The sequence below is a fragment of the Pelmatolapia mariae genome, linkage group LG7, assembly GCF_036321145.2.
Source record: "Pelmatolapia mariae isolate MD_Pm_ZW linkage group LG7, Pm_UMD_F_2, whole genome shotgun sequence".
In the NCBI taxonomy this organism is placed as follows: domain Eukaryota; kingdom Metazoa; phylum Chordata; class Actinopteri; order Cichliformes; family Cichlidae; genus Pelmatolapia; species Pelmatolapia mariae.
Genome location: NC_086233.1, coordinates 43,446,848 through 43,462,885, shown reverse-complemented (window position 1 = coordinate 43,462,885; position 16,038 = coordinate 43,446,848). Strand labels below are relative to the sequence as shown.

The following is a 16,038-nucleotide window of genomic DNA, read 5'->3' as shown; positions in this document are numbered from 1 at the left end:
AAAGTGATTGCCCCTTATTAACCTAATAAGTAGCTGTGGCAACCTTGGCAGCTTGAGATAACTCTTTACTGTCATTACACAGTCATTCGTTGTACTATTGTACTAGGTACGACTGTGTAATGACAATAAAGAGTTATCTCTAGCTGCCAAGGTTGCCACAGCTACTTATTAGGTTAATAAGGGGCAATCACTTTGTCATATATAGCTAGGTAGGTCTGCACAGGTAGGTAGAGATTTTTCCTTAATAAATAAAATAATTATTTAGAAACTGCATTTTGTATTTACTCAGGTTATATTTGTCTAGAATTAAAATCTGTGTGACGATCTGAAACACGTAACTAAGTTTAATATCCAACAGAAAAGAAAGAAGAAAATGGGGCAAATACTTTTTAAACAGATCTATAGGCGTTAAAATTCTTCTTTAAAACATCCATATGTGAAGAAGTTAAAATGTCTTAGGAAAGATAAGTAACAAAAAGTGAGAAAACTTGAGGAATAGTGCTAAAATTGCTCCTCGGCTCTTTGGACTATGTCTTACAGAAAAGGGTGAATTAAGGGAAAGAAGCAGAATAAAAACAAAGAAACAGAAATGACACATCACGACTCTCATTTAATTTCATCCGTGATTAGTTTTATTCGGCGCTTTAGTCTGTTTTTGTCGGTTTGTTCACTTTGTTTTTATTGAGCTGGGGGGAAAAAAAACCGGCGAAGAATACCCATGATGCCTCGCGCGACTATAAAAGCGCCGTGTTTCGTCTGCGGGCTGCAGAAGTGTAGTTGTAGCGTCGGGTGGTAGTTTTATCTATAGAAAGTGGAACTACAGACTTAACAAACACCAAGTTTGCTCCGAGTCCCCGAATGGTGAATACATCTGCGGAGTTTTTGTTGAACAGTGATTGCTTTGGTTGTCATAAAAGAAGTAAATATCCGCGTTTCCTCGAAGCCATCATGTTGAACACCGAGGAAAGGTATGAGGATGTTTGTTTTTCTTTACCGAGATACTGAAAGCAGATGTTTGCGCTGCTGTCAGCTGCTCATATTAACGCTGTTTCTTTGTTAAAGGTGCTTAGTTTGTAAAAACTAAAAACCCAACTCGTTAGCACGGAGCTCAGTTAGCAAGGCTGGAAACATCTAGAAATTATTCCCCTGACAGATGTCGAGCCACTGTAAACACACGGAGCTGAAGGTTTTATGTTTATGATATTTACCGAGCAGGTTAATGGCGAATTTTATTACCGTCTTTAAAAAATAAGCAGGACAAGTTCACCCAGACGTTTCTAACAGTGTTAAAGCTGCTTTATGCCACATTTACACGGTATTTTCCCCGCGGTATAAAGCAGGTAAGCATCCCCTAACTGTGAGCTATACGTGAATTAAATTGTACGCTGTTTTATTGTTGGAGGTGGAGGTCTTTAAGGCCGTGAAAGCCCCATTACACCACTTTTTAGCTTTCTTCCGGGAGCAAGCAAGTTGCTTCTTGTTATTGAAAATATAGGAACTATAGGCCTGCATCGGCACCTTTTTTTAAATTTGTGTTTTGTGTTTAACGTTTCTTCCTTAGTCGCTAGAAGTTAATGAGCTCCAACTATGACATTTTCTTAAAAAACAAACAAACAGCCAGACACAGACTATTTTAGTTGGTTCACAGATTTCACAGATTTCATATAATTCATATTAATTTTTTAATCCAACTCCTTAAGTGATTACATTTCTGGATGTAATGCACTCCTCACCTTATTTCAGTAGAAAGTTAGTAGCCCTAACAGATTATTGAACGCATTTTTCCAGCTATTTATTCATTTGGATATTTGCTGTTTCCAATACTGGAATAATTTAGATGACTTACTTTTTCCTCCACTTCTAATAATATCACTGTTTTAATTGAATAATAGAAACATCACGTTTTATAAGCTGATAAGGTCTTTATTGGGGGGACCTCATGACATTTTTCCTAATGGGGAGTTCACCTACTGAGCAGATTTGTAGGAAGCAAGATGCTTTTTAGCTGGAAAATAATCAGTGCTCTCTGGTGGACAAACCATGTATTGGAGATACTACTGTTTTTTTTCTTGTTTTTCTTTCATGAACTCTGATATTTTTCCTTATCAGCCGACACATGCACTGATTTATTTCTGTGTAGACTGCCAGGGTGCCAGCTAAGTCCCACTGAACTGTGGGAAGTCTGGATAGTTATTTTGACTTGATCAAAAATGAAAATAACAATTAGTGGCAGCCTGTGTGGTTTTGTTTGGGCCTGGTTTTCCCCACCTCTGTGTGCATAGTGATATGCAAGCGCTAAGAGCATTATATTATCTTCACTTTATCTGGAGTGTGTAGTACAGTGGCTGTTCGGTGAGTGTTTAAACTGGTGGTGTTTTGCACCTCATGTTCCTGCTATTGCATCACCATAGTCCTACAGGGATTTGGTGTCTTGTCTTTTATTATACAGCACCCACCTGTTTAACCCATGTTGGGAGTGATTACAGTGTTAGACATTAAATAACTATTTGACCTTTTGGTTAAATGAGCATATGCAGCATTTAATTGTAGCCTGTGTGTTTTCTTTGTACGCCTCTGCCCTCAAACAAAAAGAGAGCGAAACAAGGCCTGTTTTTGTCCTGTGTGTTTATCATCTGACACGCAGAGCAGGGAGAAGGCAGAGGTCCATTGATGCTGTGAGCCAGAGCAGTGACTATATTAGCTCTCTGACTGCTATGGCCTTGTCAGCAGAAGGCATGCACTGGCCTACATTAGAGCAGTTGCATAACCCCATTCTCTCCCCTGGTTCACTTCCCAAGAATCAATGGAATCTGCATGTGGAAAGTGTCTAGGAGTGCATTCACTCAGAAACGGCTGGACTTTCTAACCTGTGCTACCTGAGTGCACTAAGTGCCTTTTTAATTCAGTGGTTCTGGGCTCTGCGCTGTTTGCTGGTATATCCTGGATCAGTCATGTTAAATATTCCGTAACAAAGCCAAAACTGTGCCAAGCAACATCAGCTGACATCTGGCTTTAACAGCCGCCGGTTTTATAGTTGTCCGCAGGGAGTTGGTTACATAAACAGGACGAATTCCTAACTGCCAACATGAAACAGACATTGATTGTTTTGAAGCAGTTGGAGATGAAATGCTTAATCACATAGGTCATTTACCAGTAATAAGTAGCAGTTATTATTCTTAATTTGTCACGCAAGATTTTTATTTTTTTGCTTTGCTTGTGCTCGCTTCTCAGATTTAAGCATGGAGTATTTTACCACAGTCACTGTCAGGCTGTTACCCACAGGGTTTGAACTGTTGGCTGGACTAAGCATGAGATTGAAGATGGAGATTGTGATGAGAAAGGTTGCTTAATTTGTTTATTAATTACAGCTTTAGTGCAAAGATATTAATCACCAGAGACAGTTGGGGTTTTTTTTTTTGTGTCTGTTGGGTTTTTGTGAAACTCCATCTCTGATCAGATCTTATTGTTTTATAATTGATCGTATTAATTAACTGTGATTTGATTTTTGTCAGTCCAGTTATAGCACTGTTTGATTTGGTGGTTCTCAAACTGTGGGAATAAAACCTAAATTACAGATTGCCAACAGGGGGCAGTGGCTGTGGTTGCAAATGCACTTTCCCAATTATCCTAATGCGGGGGTGGGCAACTCCAGGCCTCGAGGGCCGGTGTATTGCAGGTTTTGGATATTACCGTGGGTCAACACACCTGAATCACATGATTAGTTCGTTACCAAGCCTCTGGAGAACTTCAGGACATGTTGAGGAGGTAATTTAGCCATTTGAATCAGCTGTGTTGGATCACACATCTAAAACCGTCTAAAACCTGCAGGACACCGGCCCTCGAGGCCTGGAGTTGCCCACCCCTGTGCTAATGTCATTTTTGGGGGGTCACACTGAGTAAAAAAAAGCTGATTCATTAAATTGTGGGCATTTTAAATGTCAGAAAGTTGGATTATCCACAATATGCTCATTGGCTAGTGGCAGTCAGTTGTTAGCTATTGCATTTTCTTGATTTATGGTGTCACTGGATATTATGCCCTTGCAGCTGCGGACACCCTTTTTCGGTAGATTCACACTTCGAATATGCAAGTACGTCAGTGAGAGTGGCTCATTGGAAAATGCTCTGCCTTTACCTACACTAATAAATATATTATTATTGCAAGTATCAATAAAATTATGTGTATGTAGTATTTATTTTTCTGTGTTCTCAGCCCCACCCCGAAGATCCACCCATGTCTCATCAGATATGATGGTGACGGGGAAAAACGGTTATTTTGAGGCTTCATATTATGACCAATGGTTTGTTCAGGTTTGTTACCAGCCCCACTTGCATGGCTGGTATTGTTTTCACCTTGTGCGGCTGTATATCGTTGAGAGAACTCGTGGTCCTGTAGATGTCTTTGACTGCTGGCACAATCTCAAATACTTTGGCGGGTATTTGTGTTGGTCTGTTGGCTTGTAGGTCAACTGATTTTTGTGACTGTGATGGTATCATAAAACTTTACAGGTCTGTAGTTGAAATCAAAAGTAAAAGGTCTGATTATAGATATGGTCTGATAAAGTGGCTGCTGGTGTTTTCCGTCATGAAAGGGGTCTCAAAGTCTCTCTGATTCAGCTGCAGTCTGTGCGCTCTCTGTCAGCCACAGAAATACTGTAGTAGCAGAAAGGCAGGCACTTAATGAGATACCCATCCAATACACAAATGCCCTCACAAGTCTTTTGAGTCAGACACACCCTTTTTGCTGTTGGATAATGGAGTTGATGTTTTATGTCAAACTGCTTGCACAACAGGCATGAGCATGCATACTTTTCCCTTTAGTCATGCTTCAGTTTTATGTCATTCTGAACATTTAAGACCATTTGTCATGGATAAAGACAACACTACAAGTATGATAAATCCAGATAGAATTTAATAAGGATTTGTATAAAAAATAAATGGGCCCACTGTCATTTTTCTGGTTAAAATAGCTCAGTTGCTTAAGGATTGAAGGTCGAGGAGCCAGGACATCTTGTTTCACACTGAACTGTAGAGTTGCTCCAAGGCCCAGTGTGAGATAAATAAGAATTATTTTTTAAACTGTGAATCATCCAAAGGTACTCTAATCCAACAATAAAAAATGTGGAGCAGAAAATGAGCATAATGGGTCATCTTTAAGCAACTGCAATGCTTGAATTCAGTGTTGCAGAGCTGCTAGTGCAGATACAGGCTTTTACATTTGTATCTGAATGCATATCTCATCTCAAATGCACATCCTGTCATTTTTATCAGCAGATACATTCATTAATATATCTGTTATCTTGTTAATATAACAAGCTAAAATCTTCTGATTGATCGGATTGTGTCGTTCAGCTCTGTTTTGAACTGTGGTTAAGTATTGACCTTATGTGTCGTGTTCCTGAGTAACAAAAACGTTACATTTATGTCTCCACTGTACTTCACTGTTTGTCTGATGATTTTACTGTGAAGCATGTTCAACATACCCAGGATTTATTCAGTTTCCTGGCTTTCTAACCCTAAAATCAGAACTGAAGGCAGCAGTCAGACAAAGGTGATCGATAAATGAACCCAGGATTTCCCAGTGTAGTTTCTATAAGAGGAGGTGGGACAGCATATGACCAGTCAGAAACACAGAAGGGGCTGCTGCTAGCAGAGCAGCTAATTTTTTATTTATTTATTTTTTTATTTTTTTTTTTTACAAAGGAACATAACTGTAATGCACAAAGTGCTGTATGATATTCTGAGCTTTAAGCACTTTGGACAGTGAGATGGGAAAAGAGATAGTACACTTGTAACTCCAGCATATCTGAAGCCAGGAAGGAAATCTGGTAAAAATACTGTGCAAGATAAGACTTGTGAGTATCATAGCTCTACCTTTAAGACACAGGACAATCTGATAGATTACAGTAAATGACTGTTTAGATGTTCAGCCCAGATTGTTTTTAACAGTCTGAGAGCCAAAACAAATCAAGGTTCATTTTGTATTCAGTAGTAACTTGAACAACAATTTGATGACTGCTAAGTTACGCACGTAACATGTGAAACAAACACAAACAGAGAACTTAAGAACGCATTCTCAGAAAATCGTCACAATTCAGGTTTGTTTTTCATGATGTTTGCAGAAAGGGTTATTGAGATTGGTCCAACTGTTACGGAGAAATGGGGTACAGACATCTATATAGATAATACATAATTTAAAATGAATCTTGGGTTAAATCTGAAGTTTCTAGTACCGCTTCAGCACATACAGTTTAGGTGCAGGGGTCAGTTCTATGTTTTTGTCAGAGACGCCTCCTTTTACGCTGACGTTTCAGAGCACGTGTGCCTTTCCTGTTTCTCGATATTTCTCCGACATGCTGCTCTGACAGACTTACTGGGGTCGGCAAAAGTCTAAGGACTGTCCTTATTTTCCTACAGTAAATAGTTGTTCATGTGTAAGACCTAAAGCCCTTTCCCAAAGCTTTTCTGGAGCCAGGAAGCTTGTTTATGTTCAGTGTGGATTTGAGTTGAGTCGTTTTCCATGACTAATCTTGTAATTACAGCGTTAAAAGTTGGTTTGGTGTGTCTTGGGCTTCTTGGAGGACCTGCTAGAAAGCTTCCTGTTTTGGTTGAGTTGTGTGTTTTTTGGCTTTTGGCCAAACTCTGGATCAGCTGCCTGTCCAACCCGGGGTATTCATCCCCGTGAAACAATTCACCTGAATCAGTTCTCATAACAACTTGCACCTCAGGAAGCGCAAACTGGCAGTGCAAGCGTTCATCCGCTTTAAAAATAAAATAATAAATTCTCTTGAATACAAACATACTCTCACCAGTCCTGCCAAAATGGGATGATGACGCATCTCTCTGCAATACACAGATGATCCTCACTAGCAACTTAATGCAGCACAGGCTTGTGAACGTGCTCAGTCTTCACATTAATGGTCTACAAAGCATAAAGTCAACCTTCTGATGTAAACTAAATGGTCTTTTTGTCACTTGTGATTTGTTGGGAGACGACTAAAGGCCAAAGCCCTTCAACTTGAGTGGCATATTGGGACAGGAGGGTGTAGAGGAGGGTGTTTAGAGTGTGGCTGAAATGTCAGAGGACAAGAGCGTTGGCTTTCAAAACAAGCTGGCATTTCCATCAAGGGCAGACTGTCTGAAAGGGAAGATGGAAAAAGAAGCCTGCCTTGGCATCTTGCTCTCTCTCCCTCCATCTGTGTCCTACCTGTTGACCCAAATACAGTCGGTATCAGTTTTGTTTCTATGGAATCGACATGCCCTATTGATGAAGGCACAGAGGCTATGACCAATTTTTATAGATTACTTAAAGACTATTTAAAGAAATTGAGTAACCTACAGGTAGAGGGTCCTAAAATGTTACCCACTATAATGCAGTGGCACATTTCCTGTGCACAGCTAAGCACAAATAATGAGACAAGCAAACAGAGGGTGTGTGCAGCAGACATGAACAGGCATAATAAGCTTTGTTTTCCATTGCTCACTCTCTTGGCTTGTAGCTCTGTTCATCAGGTTGTGGGGGTAACCTGTCTGGTCTGCAGGGAAGCTGTGGCACCTCCCTCTCATGAAAGGCACATGCTTGTTTGATACATGTGACTGTTCTGTTGCACATGACTTGGATATGTGTGTATACTTGCAAACAGGTCAGTCCATCTGATGCATGTTTAAGAGAGAACGTGTCAGGTTTCACTGGCAATCGGGGACAGAATTGAGTCAGGTGCTGGTGCATAGCTGTCCACCTAAAGTTTGACACCATAAGGACCGGGAGCCCTCCCCGTGTCCCAGCCCGGCTCTGGCAGCGCCGGCCGTCTGCCAGCGTCTGGTGTGAGATGCATGACTGTAACTCGAAACGCAGACCATGCTTGTTCCCGAAAGCCATGAAGGCTATTTGCAGAGGTGTTTACAGATCATGCGCTTGTTTATGATACATTCCCTCCACCGCATGTGGTGGCTCTTTGAAGGTGTAATAAATCATCGGCTTTAATTCTGTCAGTGACAGGCTCGCTGTAAACAAACAGCTCGTGGAGGAGAGTCCATGAACTGGAGCTCAATACGAGCAATTTAAGAGTTTGTTGCTGGTTTGCATCACATGATTGATATTCAGACATTTGTGATTTGAATTTACTGTGAATTGTGGTAACAGGTTTGAAGCAGTGAAGAACTTTCTATATATAACCAAGCAGACCACTGAGTCTCAGGTTAAAGGCCACAGTGTTGCAGTCAGGCTGTTTCTGCTTCTGAGTTTGACGCAAATATACAAAGACGACTGTAGGAGTTTCTCTTAAGCTATGTTTAAATATGTAATTTAAGTTTCTCTTTTTTTCCAAACCTCAAAGAAATGTTAAAACTTACTTTATTTGGCCACATGCATGAGAACATATGTGGGGAAAACGGTATAAAGACAAAGTTTAGTTCTGGGTTTCTGGCGAAGCACCATCTTTACAACCAGTTGCACCCAGAAACTGCTAGCAACCTCCAGTAATCACCTGTCAGAATTCATTCTTCCATAGCAACCACTGGTTGCCAGGGTGTTGTAGACCAGACTCTATGCCTTTGTGACTGAGGCCTTACTGAATGAAGTGAAACTAGCACAGCAAATATCAGATGACCTTGAAGTAGCTCAGTATAAGAGCGTGAAGTACAGTAGAAGGACACTGGTGACACTTGTTGGGAAATGCTTGTTGTGCTTGCAGTAACATGACCTGTGACGAGCTGATTTCATTTATGCCGATTGTTTGAGGAGCCTCAGGAAAAGACAAAAGCGTTGCTAATATTTGGTTGCTGTAAGTGAGACAAATGCAAATATTTTACCACATTTATATCAGGCCTTTTCAACTCATTATTCTACTATATTTTATTATTTCTATAGATTTTAATTTGTAAAATTAGTAAAGCAGTGTTTATGGCAGCATCAGGCATAATTCTTCACAGTGAAGATTATAGCTCATGGATTTTTACACTGATATCTGATCAGAAGTTGGAATGAAGCGTCCTCATTTTTAATGAGCCTGACATTTCTGAGGTAGAATACGTTTTAAAAAAAATTTATAAATGTCAGCAGTGTCAGGTTTTCCACATTCCAGTGTGTCTACTAAGCATGTTGAGTAATTAAATGCTGGATCACACTTCACAAGGCTTTCCAGTAACCACTTCTCGCCCCTGGGCAGCAGGTTTGACATCCCTGGCTTTAAATGGAGCCAACAAACGAGCGGGCAGTATCGTGTTAAATCTCGTTCTTGGAGCTTGTTGCCACAGGTGCTTCATAGTTGCTAGTTATATGAACATGCTTAATGAAGTTAAAATAAGGTGTGTGTGAAGTAACAAGCTAAGAGGTTTACATCAGCAGTGGATCAGGCATTAGTCATGAGTGCCAGGGTTTTACTTCTGTCTGTCTGAGTTAGAGATGCCCTGCAGTGTTGTAAGTGCACGAAAGGATTCCCATAAAACTTTATTTATCTAGCTGTGGTCTTGGTGATTAGTCACTCTGCAGATTTTAATAATGCACTCTGGTTTCTCCTCATTCGCTGATGGTTTCTGTTTTGCTCTGTCAGGTATAAGGGTAGATCAAAGAGCGCCAATCATTTCCATCCAGTTTAGTTTGGCATGTTTGCAGCTCTTCATTTAAGTTTCTGTGAAGTACAGTCACAGTAAACAAGAACTTTAAGGCAGGAGACATATGTCTCGAAAACATTTCCATCTCACTATTTTATGGCAGTTGTATAAATTTATACAAAGTTGTTTTTTGTTTGTTTTTTTTACTTACACGAGTATTGAAAAATGTTTCTCCATGCTTCTCTCTGCAGTTCCTGGTTAGGGGGGTCTCTGATGCCCTGCTCCATCCCTCAGGCTCCGGGGCCTCTGTGGTGCTCCTGATGCCCCTCACCCACAGCTGAAGATCCCGGGTGGGCGAGGGACGGTCAGGGATCACTCTCTCGGCGTGCTACTGCACAAGGTGAAGGTCCTCAATATCTCACACAGAGCTATAGTCCAATTTTGTAAATCATCTTCTCCACGTGTGGCCACTCTAACCAACACACATGCAAAGTGGTGCCATAATGCATGCAAATATCACCCTCTTAATGCTGCTGTGGTGAGAGTCCTACATTAGTAGTCATCAGGGTCTTTATTTCAGATTAAATAGGGTTTAATAAAACTGAATGGGGTTTAGGGGGTAAACACTGGGGGAAAGGGTTGGCACGTGTTGCTCTAATTCACTATAAGCTTTTCTGTCATAACTGTTAAGTGCTTCACCACTCAAGGTCATTTCTGACTCACTGAGCCAAACACAGGAGCACCTGCCTAACGAGTTATACCCTCATTTCCCAAAGTTGTTTTATTTAAAGCTAAAAAAAATCCTTTAATCTGCTCATCTGCACCTGCAGTGGATTTAACAAAATTTTTTTAGTCCTCTCTCCCCTGGACATACTCAAATGGTATGTTTGCCATGCAGAACACAAAAAAGCACCCAAGTGAAAATGTATACTTTTATAGCTGTCTCATATTTATGAACTTCTTGGGTGGGGTTGCACACAAACTCACAAACAATAGAGAGGAAACAACAGTGTTTGTGTGTATGTCAGGTTGCTCCCCAGACATGTGACTGACTCTCTCAGGAGGATTAGAGCTTTAGGATCAGGCAGATCAGTCACAAACTGTCATTAACATCTTCATCTGTGCTCTGAGTGTGCAGCCCTTTGTAATATTACTGCTTCAGCAACAGCACAGAATGCTGAACGCGTTCACACTTTCACTTCTATTTCGGCACACGAGAGTCATGCACGACTATTTAGAGTGACGCTGCTGATCAGAGTTCCTGAAGTGGACAGCATCCTGTGAAGGGCAGCTATTAAAAAAACGAACCAAGACTTTACCTTTGCTGTTTGCCATGCTTTGGTTTAGTTTCAGTTTCATGACCCAAAGAGCTGTGCGCCACTAACTTGTTGGTAAAGACAAATGGTTTGCTAGTTCACAGAAGATCACACTTGTCTGCTGCTTCTTTAACCACTTCCTCTTTAACTGGTTTCATTTCAGCACAGTTCTCAGACAGAGAGAAGTCTTCTTCAGACTTGTGCCAAGCTTTCAGCCTCCTGGCATGTTTACACTTGCTGCTTCACCCTCGCACCAAAAGTGACACCACAGCTGGAGGCGTGTGCTGCAGTTTGATGTTTTAGCTTTCGTTCACCCCTCAAACTTTCTAAGTTGGCATGCACAGCCAGGATAAAGATGTGTACGCGTGGATGTGATATTCCTGCTAGAACTCAGATTCCCAAAAAAACAGAGTAGGAGCTTGAAAATGGCGGAACCGGGGGGGTGTTTGTGTTTATTGTCCTTAGAAAGTGTATCATATAGCATCTCACTCTGGTTTCACAAAGCTGGATTAGGATCTATTCTAAATCTGTTCTTCCTCCCTGTGCCTCCAGGATGAAAAGTTAACTGTGACTCAGGCCTCTTCAGTGAGTGGGAGCTCTACTCTGCTCCGCTTCCACTACCAGCTGAGCGAGCGCCGCTCGGCCTCCTGGGATACAGCTCTATCAGGAGACAGCCTCTTTCTGGAGATTCCTGCTGGGCCGTTGGTGGAGGGCAGCAAGGAGGGGTCAGTTCAAGAGGGATATTGTTAGAAAAGCACAAAATACCAGACCTGACCAACGCTGTTCTTTGACAATAAAATGTGACTTTAATAAAGGAGAACAGAGTTTATAAGACGATCTTTTAAGTTACAACTTTCCTCATTTTATTGTGGTTTACTAAGAAGCCACCCTGCTTTTTATTTGCTGTTGTTAAAACTCTAAATGGTCTCATCAGGAAGAAATTTCTGAGTGCTTTTCAGCTTTGTCTCAGATGTGTAGAAGCATTTTAAGCATAATGCAAAACATTGTTTTTGCCTCTTCCTATTCCACTGTTAGTTTCAGTGGAAGTTCAGGTTTAAGTTTAGAGGCTGAAGAGAGGAGAGTTTTGGTCCCTCACAGGACACATTTTTCTACATTTGTGATATTTTAACTGTTAATTATTGTTAGAAACTACAAGATTAGGTTCATTAACCTGTCATTGTTTGTGTTAGAGTACATTTTCTGGCATTTTCGAAACAATTTTTCTTGCTTACTGAATACAAAGTCGTGACATCCTTGAGTGACATGAAAAAACTGGGCACTGTTAAGACAGAAATGGCTTTTGTGAATCTTTCATATTTTACTGAGACCAGCATAAAAACGAGCAAAACACAAGCTCTTCTTCTTCTGGAGTTCTGGGTCATAAAGCTGCTTAAATGGGACATTTCTTATGTTGGTCTAGTTTTAGAAATGTTGACATACTGTCCCAGTGTTCTCCACCAGAGCAGGTTTTATGCCAGGATGTAAGTTGTTTATGAGAAGCTATTTATCATGGTGCTTCAAATCTACTACAAATTAAAAGGCTATGCTAATAAGTTTCTGCTTTTAGAGCCTGGCTTTGTGTTTGTCTGTAATCAATGCTGGGACAGAGTAACCTTGCCTGGTGCAGGCACCCTGCCAGTCCTAAAACAGCCAGCTTTGCAGCTGCCACTGCATTATTATGTAAAGTTGCAGTGCTTATATAAAAGAGGGGAAAAAAAATACTCTGTGCGTCATCCCCGCTCGTCTCTTCCCTCGCTTATCGGCTGACTCTGTATCTCTGTGTTCATGTCATCCACAGGCTCACCGTGCTGCTCGAGTTTGCAGAAGAGAAGCTCAAAGTTAACTACGTCTTCCTGTGGTTCCATAAAAACAGAGAGGATCGATGTAAGAGCTCCTGTTATTTTAAAATGCACTTCCCTTGTTCTTTCTGAAGCATGATTTGCCTTTGCCAACCATTGTATACTGATGCAGAGACCTTATCCAGGTGTACAGCCAATAGTAAGAGTGTATAAATACAGTGCTAGTATTCATACGCTATCAGTGCTACTAGTTTTTTGTGTATTTTTAACAGTTACATGTTTGGACAAAGATAACAGGAGTAAATACAAAATTTTTAAATGGTTTTATTTATTAAGGGGAAAAAAAAGCCCCCTATGCTTTGGTATGATCTTAAACAGGCCACTCAGTGTGGCGGATCTGAAACAATTCTGCAAACATCAGTGGGCCAAAATTCCTCCACAGCAAAAGACTCATTGCCAGTTATCACAAACGCTTGATTACAGTTTGTGTTGCCAAGGGTGGCACAGCCGGTTATTAGGATTAGGGGACAATTACTTTTTCACACAGGGCCAGGTGAGTCTGGATGACTTTTTGGCCTAAATAAATGAAATCATCATTTACTGAGAGGAGCTTATGCACAAACTGGCACAAAGACGGGACCACTTAGAGTCAAGATTAACACTCCAACTCAGATCATTTAATATTCCTACGAAAAGGAGCAGAATTTGCGGTTCCATTATATTTTCCTATATTAGAAAAGTATTAAAGAAGGAATCGGAGCTAGAATACGAGGCTGGTATGAGTCTCAGTGTAAATAAAAAGGAGACCTTATCATATGTTGGTTTGAGCAGTCTATCCCAGCTCCTTAAAAGATACAAAAACTACTTTTTTGAGGTTTTCTCCAGTGAATTATCTGAAAAATGGATAGAATATCCAGTGTTCCTGTGTCAGATCTTTAAATGGAGCAGTGTTGCTATTGAAATAAGATAGATAGATAGATAGATAAATAGATATAGACATAGAAAAAAAAATGAGATGTTTAGCTTCACATTCTGAGACGTGGAGTTGGCACAAAATTGATTTGGTTGCAGTTTTTAGGGCTTAAATGTTACCTCAACAAATACACTGAGCGCTCTCCCTCATTTCCTCTCCAGTGTCCATCATCAAGACGTTCCACTACATGGGCTTTGAGATGGTGAAGCCGGGTAACCCCATGGTACCTGCCCGGCCTGATTTGGCCTTCATGGTTTACTCTCTGGAGAACAGCAGCAGCTCTGACGAGGAGTGACTGTCACATTATCCCTGACGCCTCCCTTTCCCACCCTCACCCCCCTCTCCCCTCCTTTCCACCGTTTTTATTTCCTCTTCAAACAATCGAACCTGCCTCAACTTTCCCTCTGACACACCTCTCCTCCCCCTCCTCTACGAGGTGTCACTTTTTTTTTTCTTCGTTTTTTTTCTTAGACTTATTTTAAGGAGGTGTTCAGGAGCGGCAACGTGTCTGTGCGACAGAGCACAGACACTGCCGCTTCACCCTCCTATCTCCCCTTCTCTGAAGATAGCCGCATTATGAAGAAGCAGCATAGCTTGAACTAAGTTGTCACATGCAACGTGGGGATTTTTTTTTTCTTTTTCTTTTTTTCTTTTTTTTCTTTCCTGCTTCCTCTCTTGGCCACATTGTTTATGCTGCGGTTGACAGGACAACCAACTGCTGGACATCCAGGAGGATGTTAAAATTCAACATATCTCTCCTGACGTTGCAGAAAGGAGACTTTGTGTCTTTGTGTGCTGTTTATCTTAAAGCTGTGTTGATGGGGGAAGCCTGGGGTGTGGTATGGTTTTACTTTATAATATAGACGATGATCTGTTACATTTAGCATTAAACACATGTAAACGTTTCTTTAATCTTCCTCAAATGTGTCGAGGCATCATTCCAGCACGTCACTCACACTTCTTTTTTTTTCCTGCTCTAAACGATTTAGCCACAAATGTGGAAACACTCTGTTAGTGTTTGCAGTAAGAAGCAGCGAGCCTGTTCAATGCCATCGCCTTTACCTCTCCCCCGCCCACTAATTATGTCAGTGAGTTGCTAAGAAGCTGGAGAAAGAGACTGCTCCACTTCACAGAAACAGATCCTCACAATTTGCGATGACATTTAAGTCTGAGCGTCCTGGTTTTCATAGAACGTGACGAGCAGCCATAATTTGTGCGTTTATTTCAGACGTAATTGTCAAACAAGCTGAGCAGACTCGTGTCAGGCATTTCTGATCTGGAGATGTCACATTTTGAGAACAGAACAATCGGCTTTGTGACTCAAATATGATGAAGGTGCAATGAGAGGCTGGAAATGACGCTCGTTCAGTCCCGCAGATTCTTCAGCGCCGCCTAAAGTGTTGATCGAAACTGGGTTTTCAGTGCCTCAAGAGGAGAGTGCGAATGCTTCTTACACTCAAGTCTTATTGAAGGAATGTGTCCATTTTTCACCCCAGTTTCAGACGCATGTTGTGTGAGAGGAACGTTAGCTCGCCATCGGGGTACAAGCAGGAACTCTTCAGGTGATTATCCTATATGCAAGAACGGTTAAAACGCAGGCGCTTTTTGTTTTTATTTCTTTTTTCCATTTCAGTCTTTGCTTTTATGGTTTTAAGTACTCTGAATAAAACGCCAAAGAATTCAGTTTGTCTGCAGTCAGTTCAAATCCAGCTAATCTGAACCTAGCTTGTGTTTATGTAAAGCAATATTAACCTACATTCCCCACGCCAGCCATACTTCCTGTAACATGACCGTCTGTCCAGTGTCTGGGTGAGATGGGGCAGGGCCTTGTTTTTGTTTTGTTTTTTCTTCTGTGTTCACATCATACCAGTCTTTATTGCTACTGATTGAGCCCTGACTATAAGCTGTTAGGAAATGTCTATATGAAGTTTTTCAGAGGTATATTTTTATGTATATTTCTCTATGGTGATAGTTTTAGGGTTTTACTTTTTGTTCTAACTAGTTGGCAACCATCCAATGACAATCCGCACTTGTATTTCACGCAGGGGGAATCAATAAAGGTTGTTAACTGAAACATGCTTTGTTTTCTTTCCTTCAAAGAAATGCACATTTTGCTTGCAGAGATGTTAAAATAGACCGTGCAAAACATGGATGTTTACTGAAGATATGATAGAAATGATAGAAAAATCTATGGGGAAAAACACCAGTCACTAGTTTAAAGCTATAGTGAATAAAACCTGAATTTGACTTGATAAATTTAGCTCATTGTTGGTATCAGAAAGGTGGATTTTACCTAAACTTGTCAATGTCAAGATCATGTTCTCTGTATTATTGTAGGGTCTTTACCTTAAAATATAAAGCACCTTGAGGCAACTGTTGTTGTGATTTGGTGCTATATAAA

The 16,038-nt window shown here is 40.8% G+C and overlaps 1 protein-coding gene across 1 annotated transcript; it reads left to right on the top strand.

Annotated features, from left to right (window-relative positions):
- Positions 1-771: 771 nt before the first annotated feature.
- Positions 772-15,711, top strand: oaz2a (ornithine decarboxylase antizyme 2a). The gene is given in 6 exon segments (XM_063479201.1): positions 772-968; positions 9,801-9,867; positions 9,869-9,949; positions 11,418-11,590; positions 12,664-12,749; positions 13,799-15,711. Coding segments are annotated over 6 exon segments (651 nt in total). The 5' UTR covers positions 772-858; the 3' UTR covers positions 13,933-15,711.
- Positions 15,712-16,038: the final 327 nt, after the last annotated feature.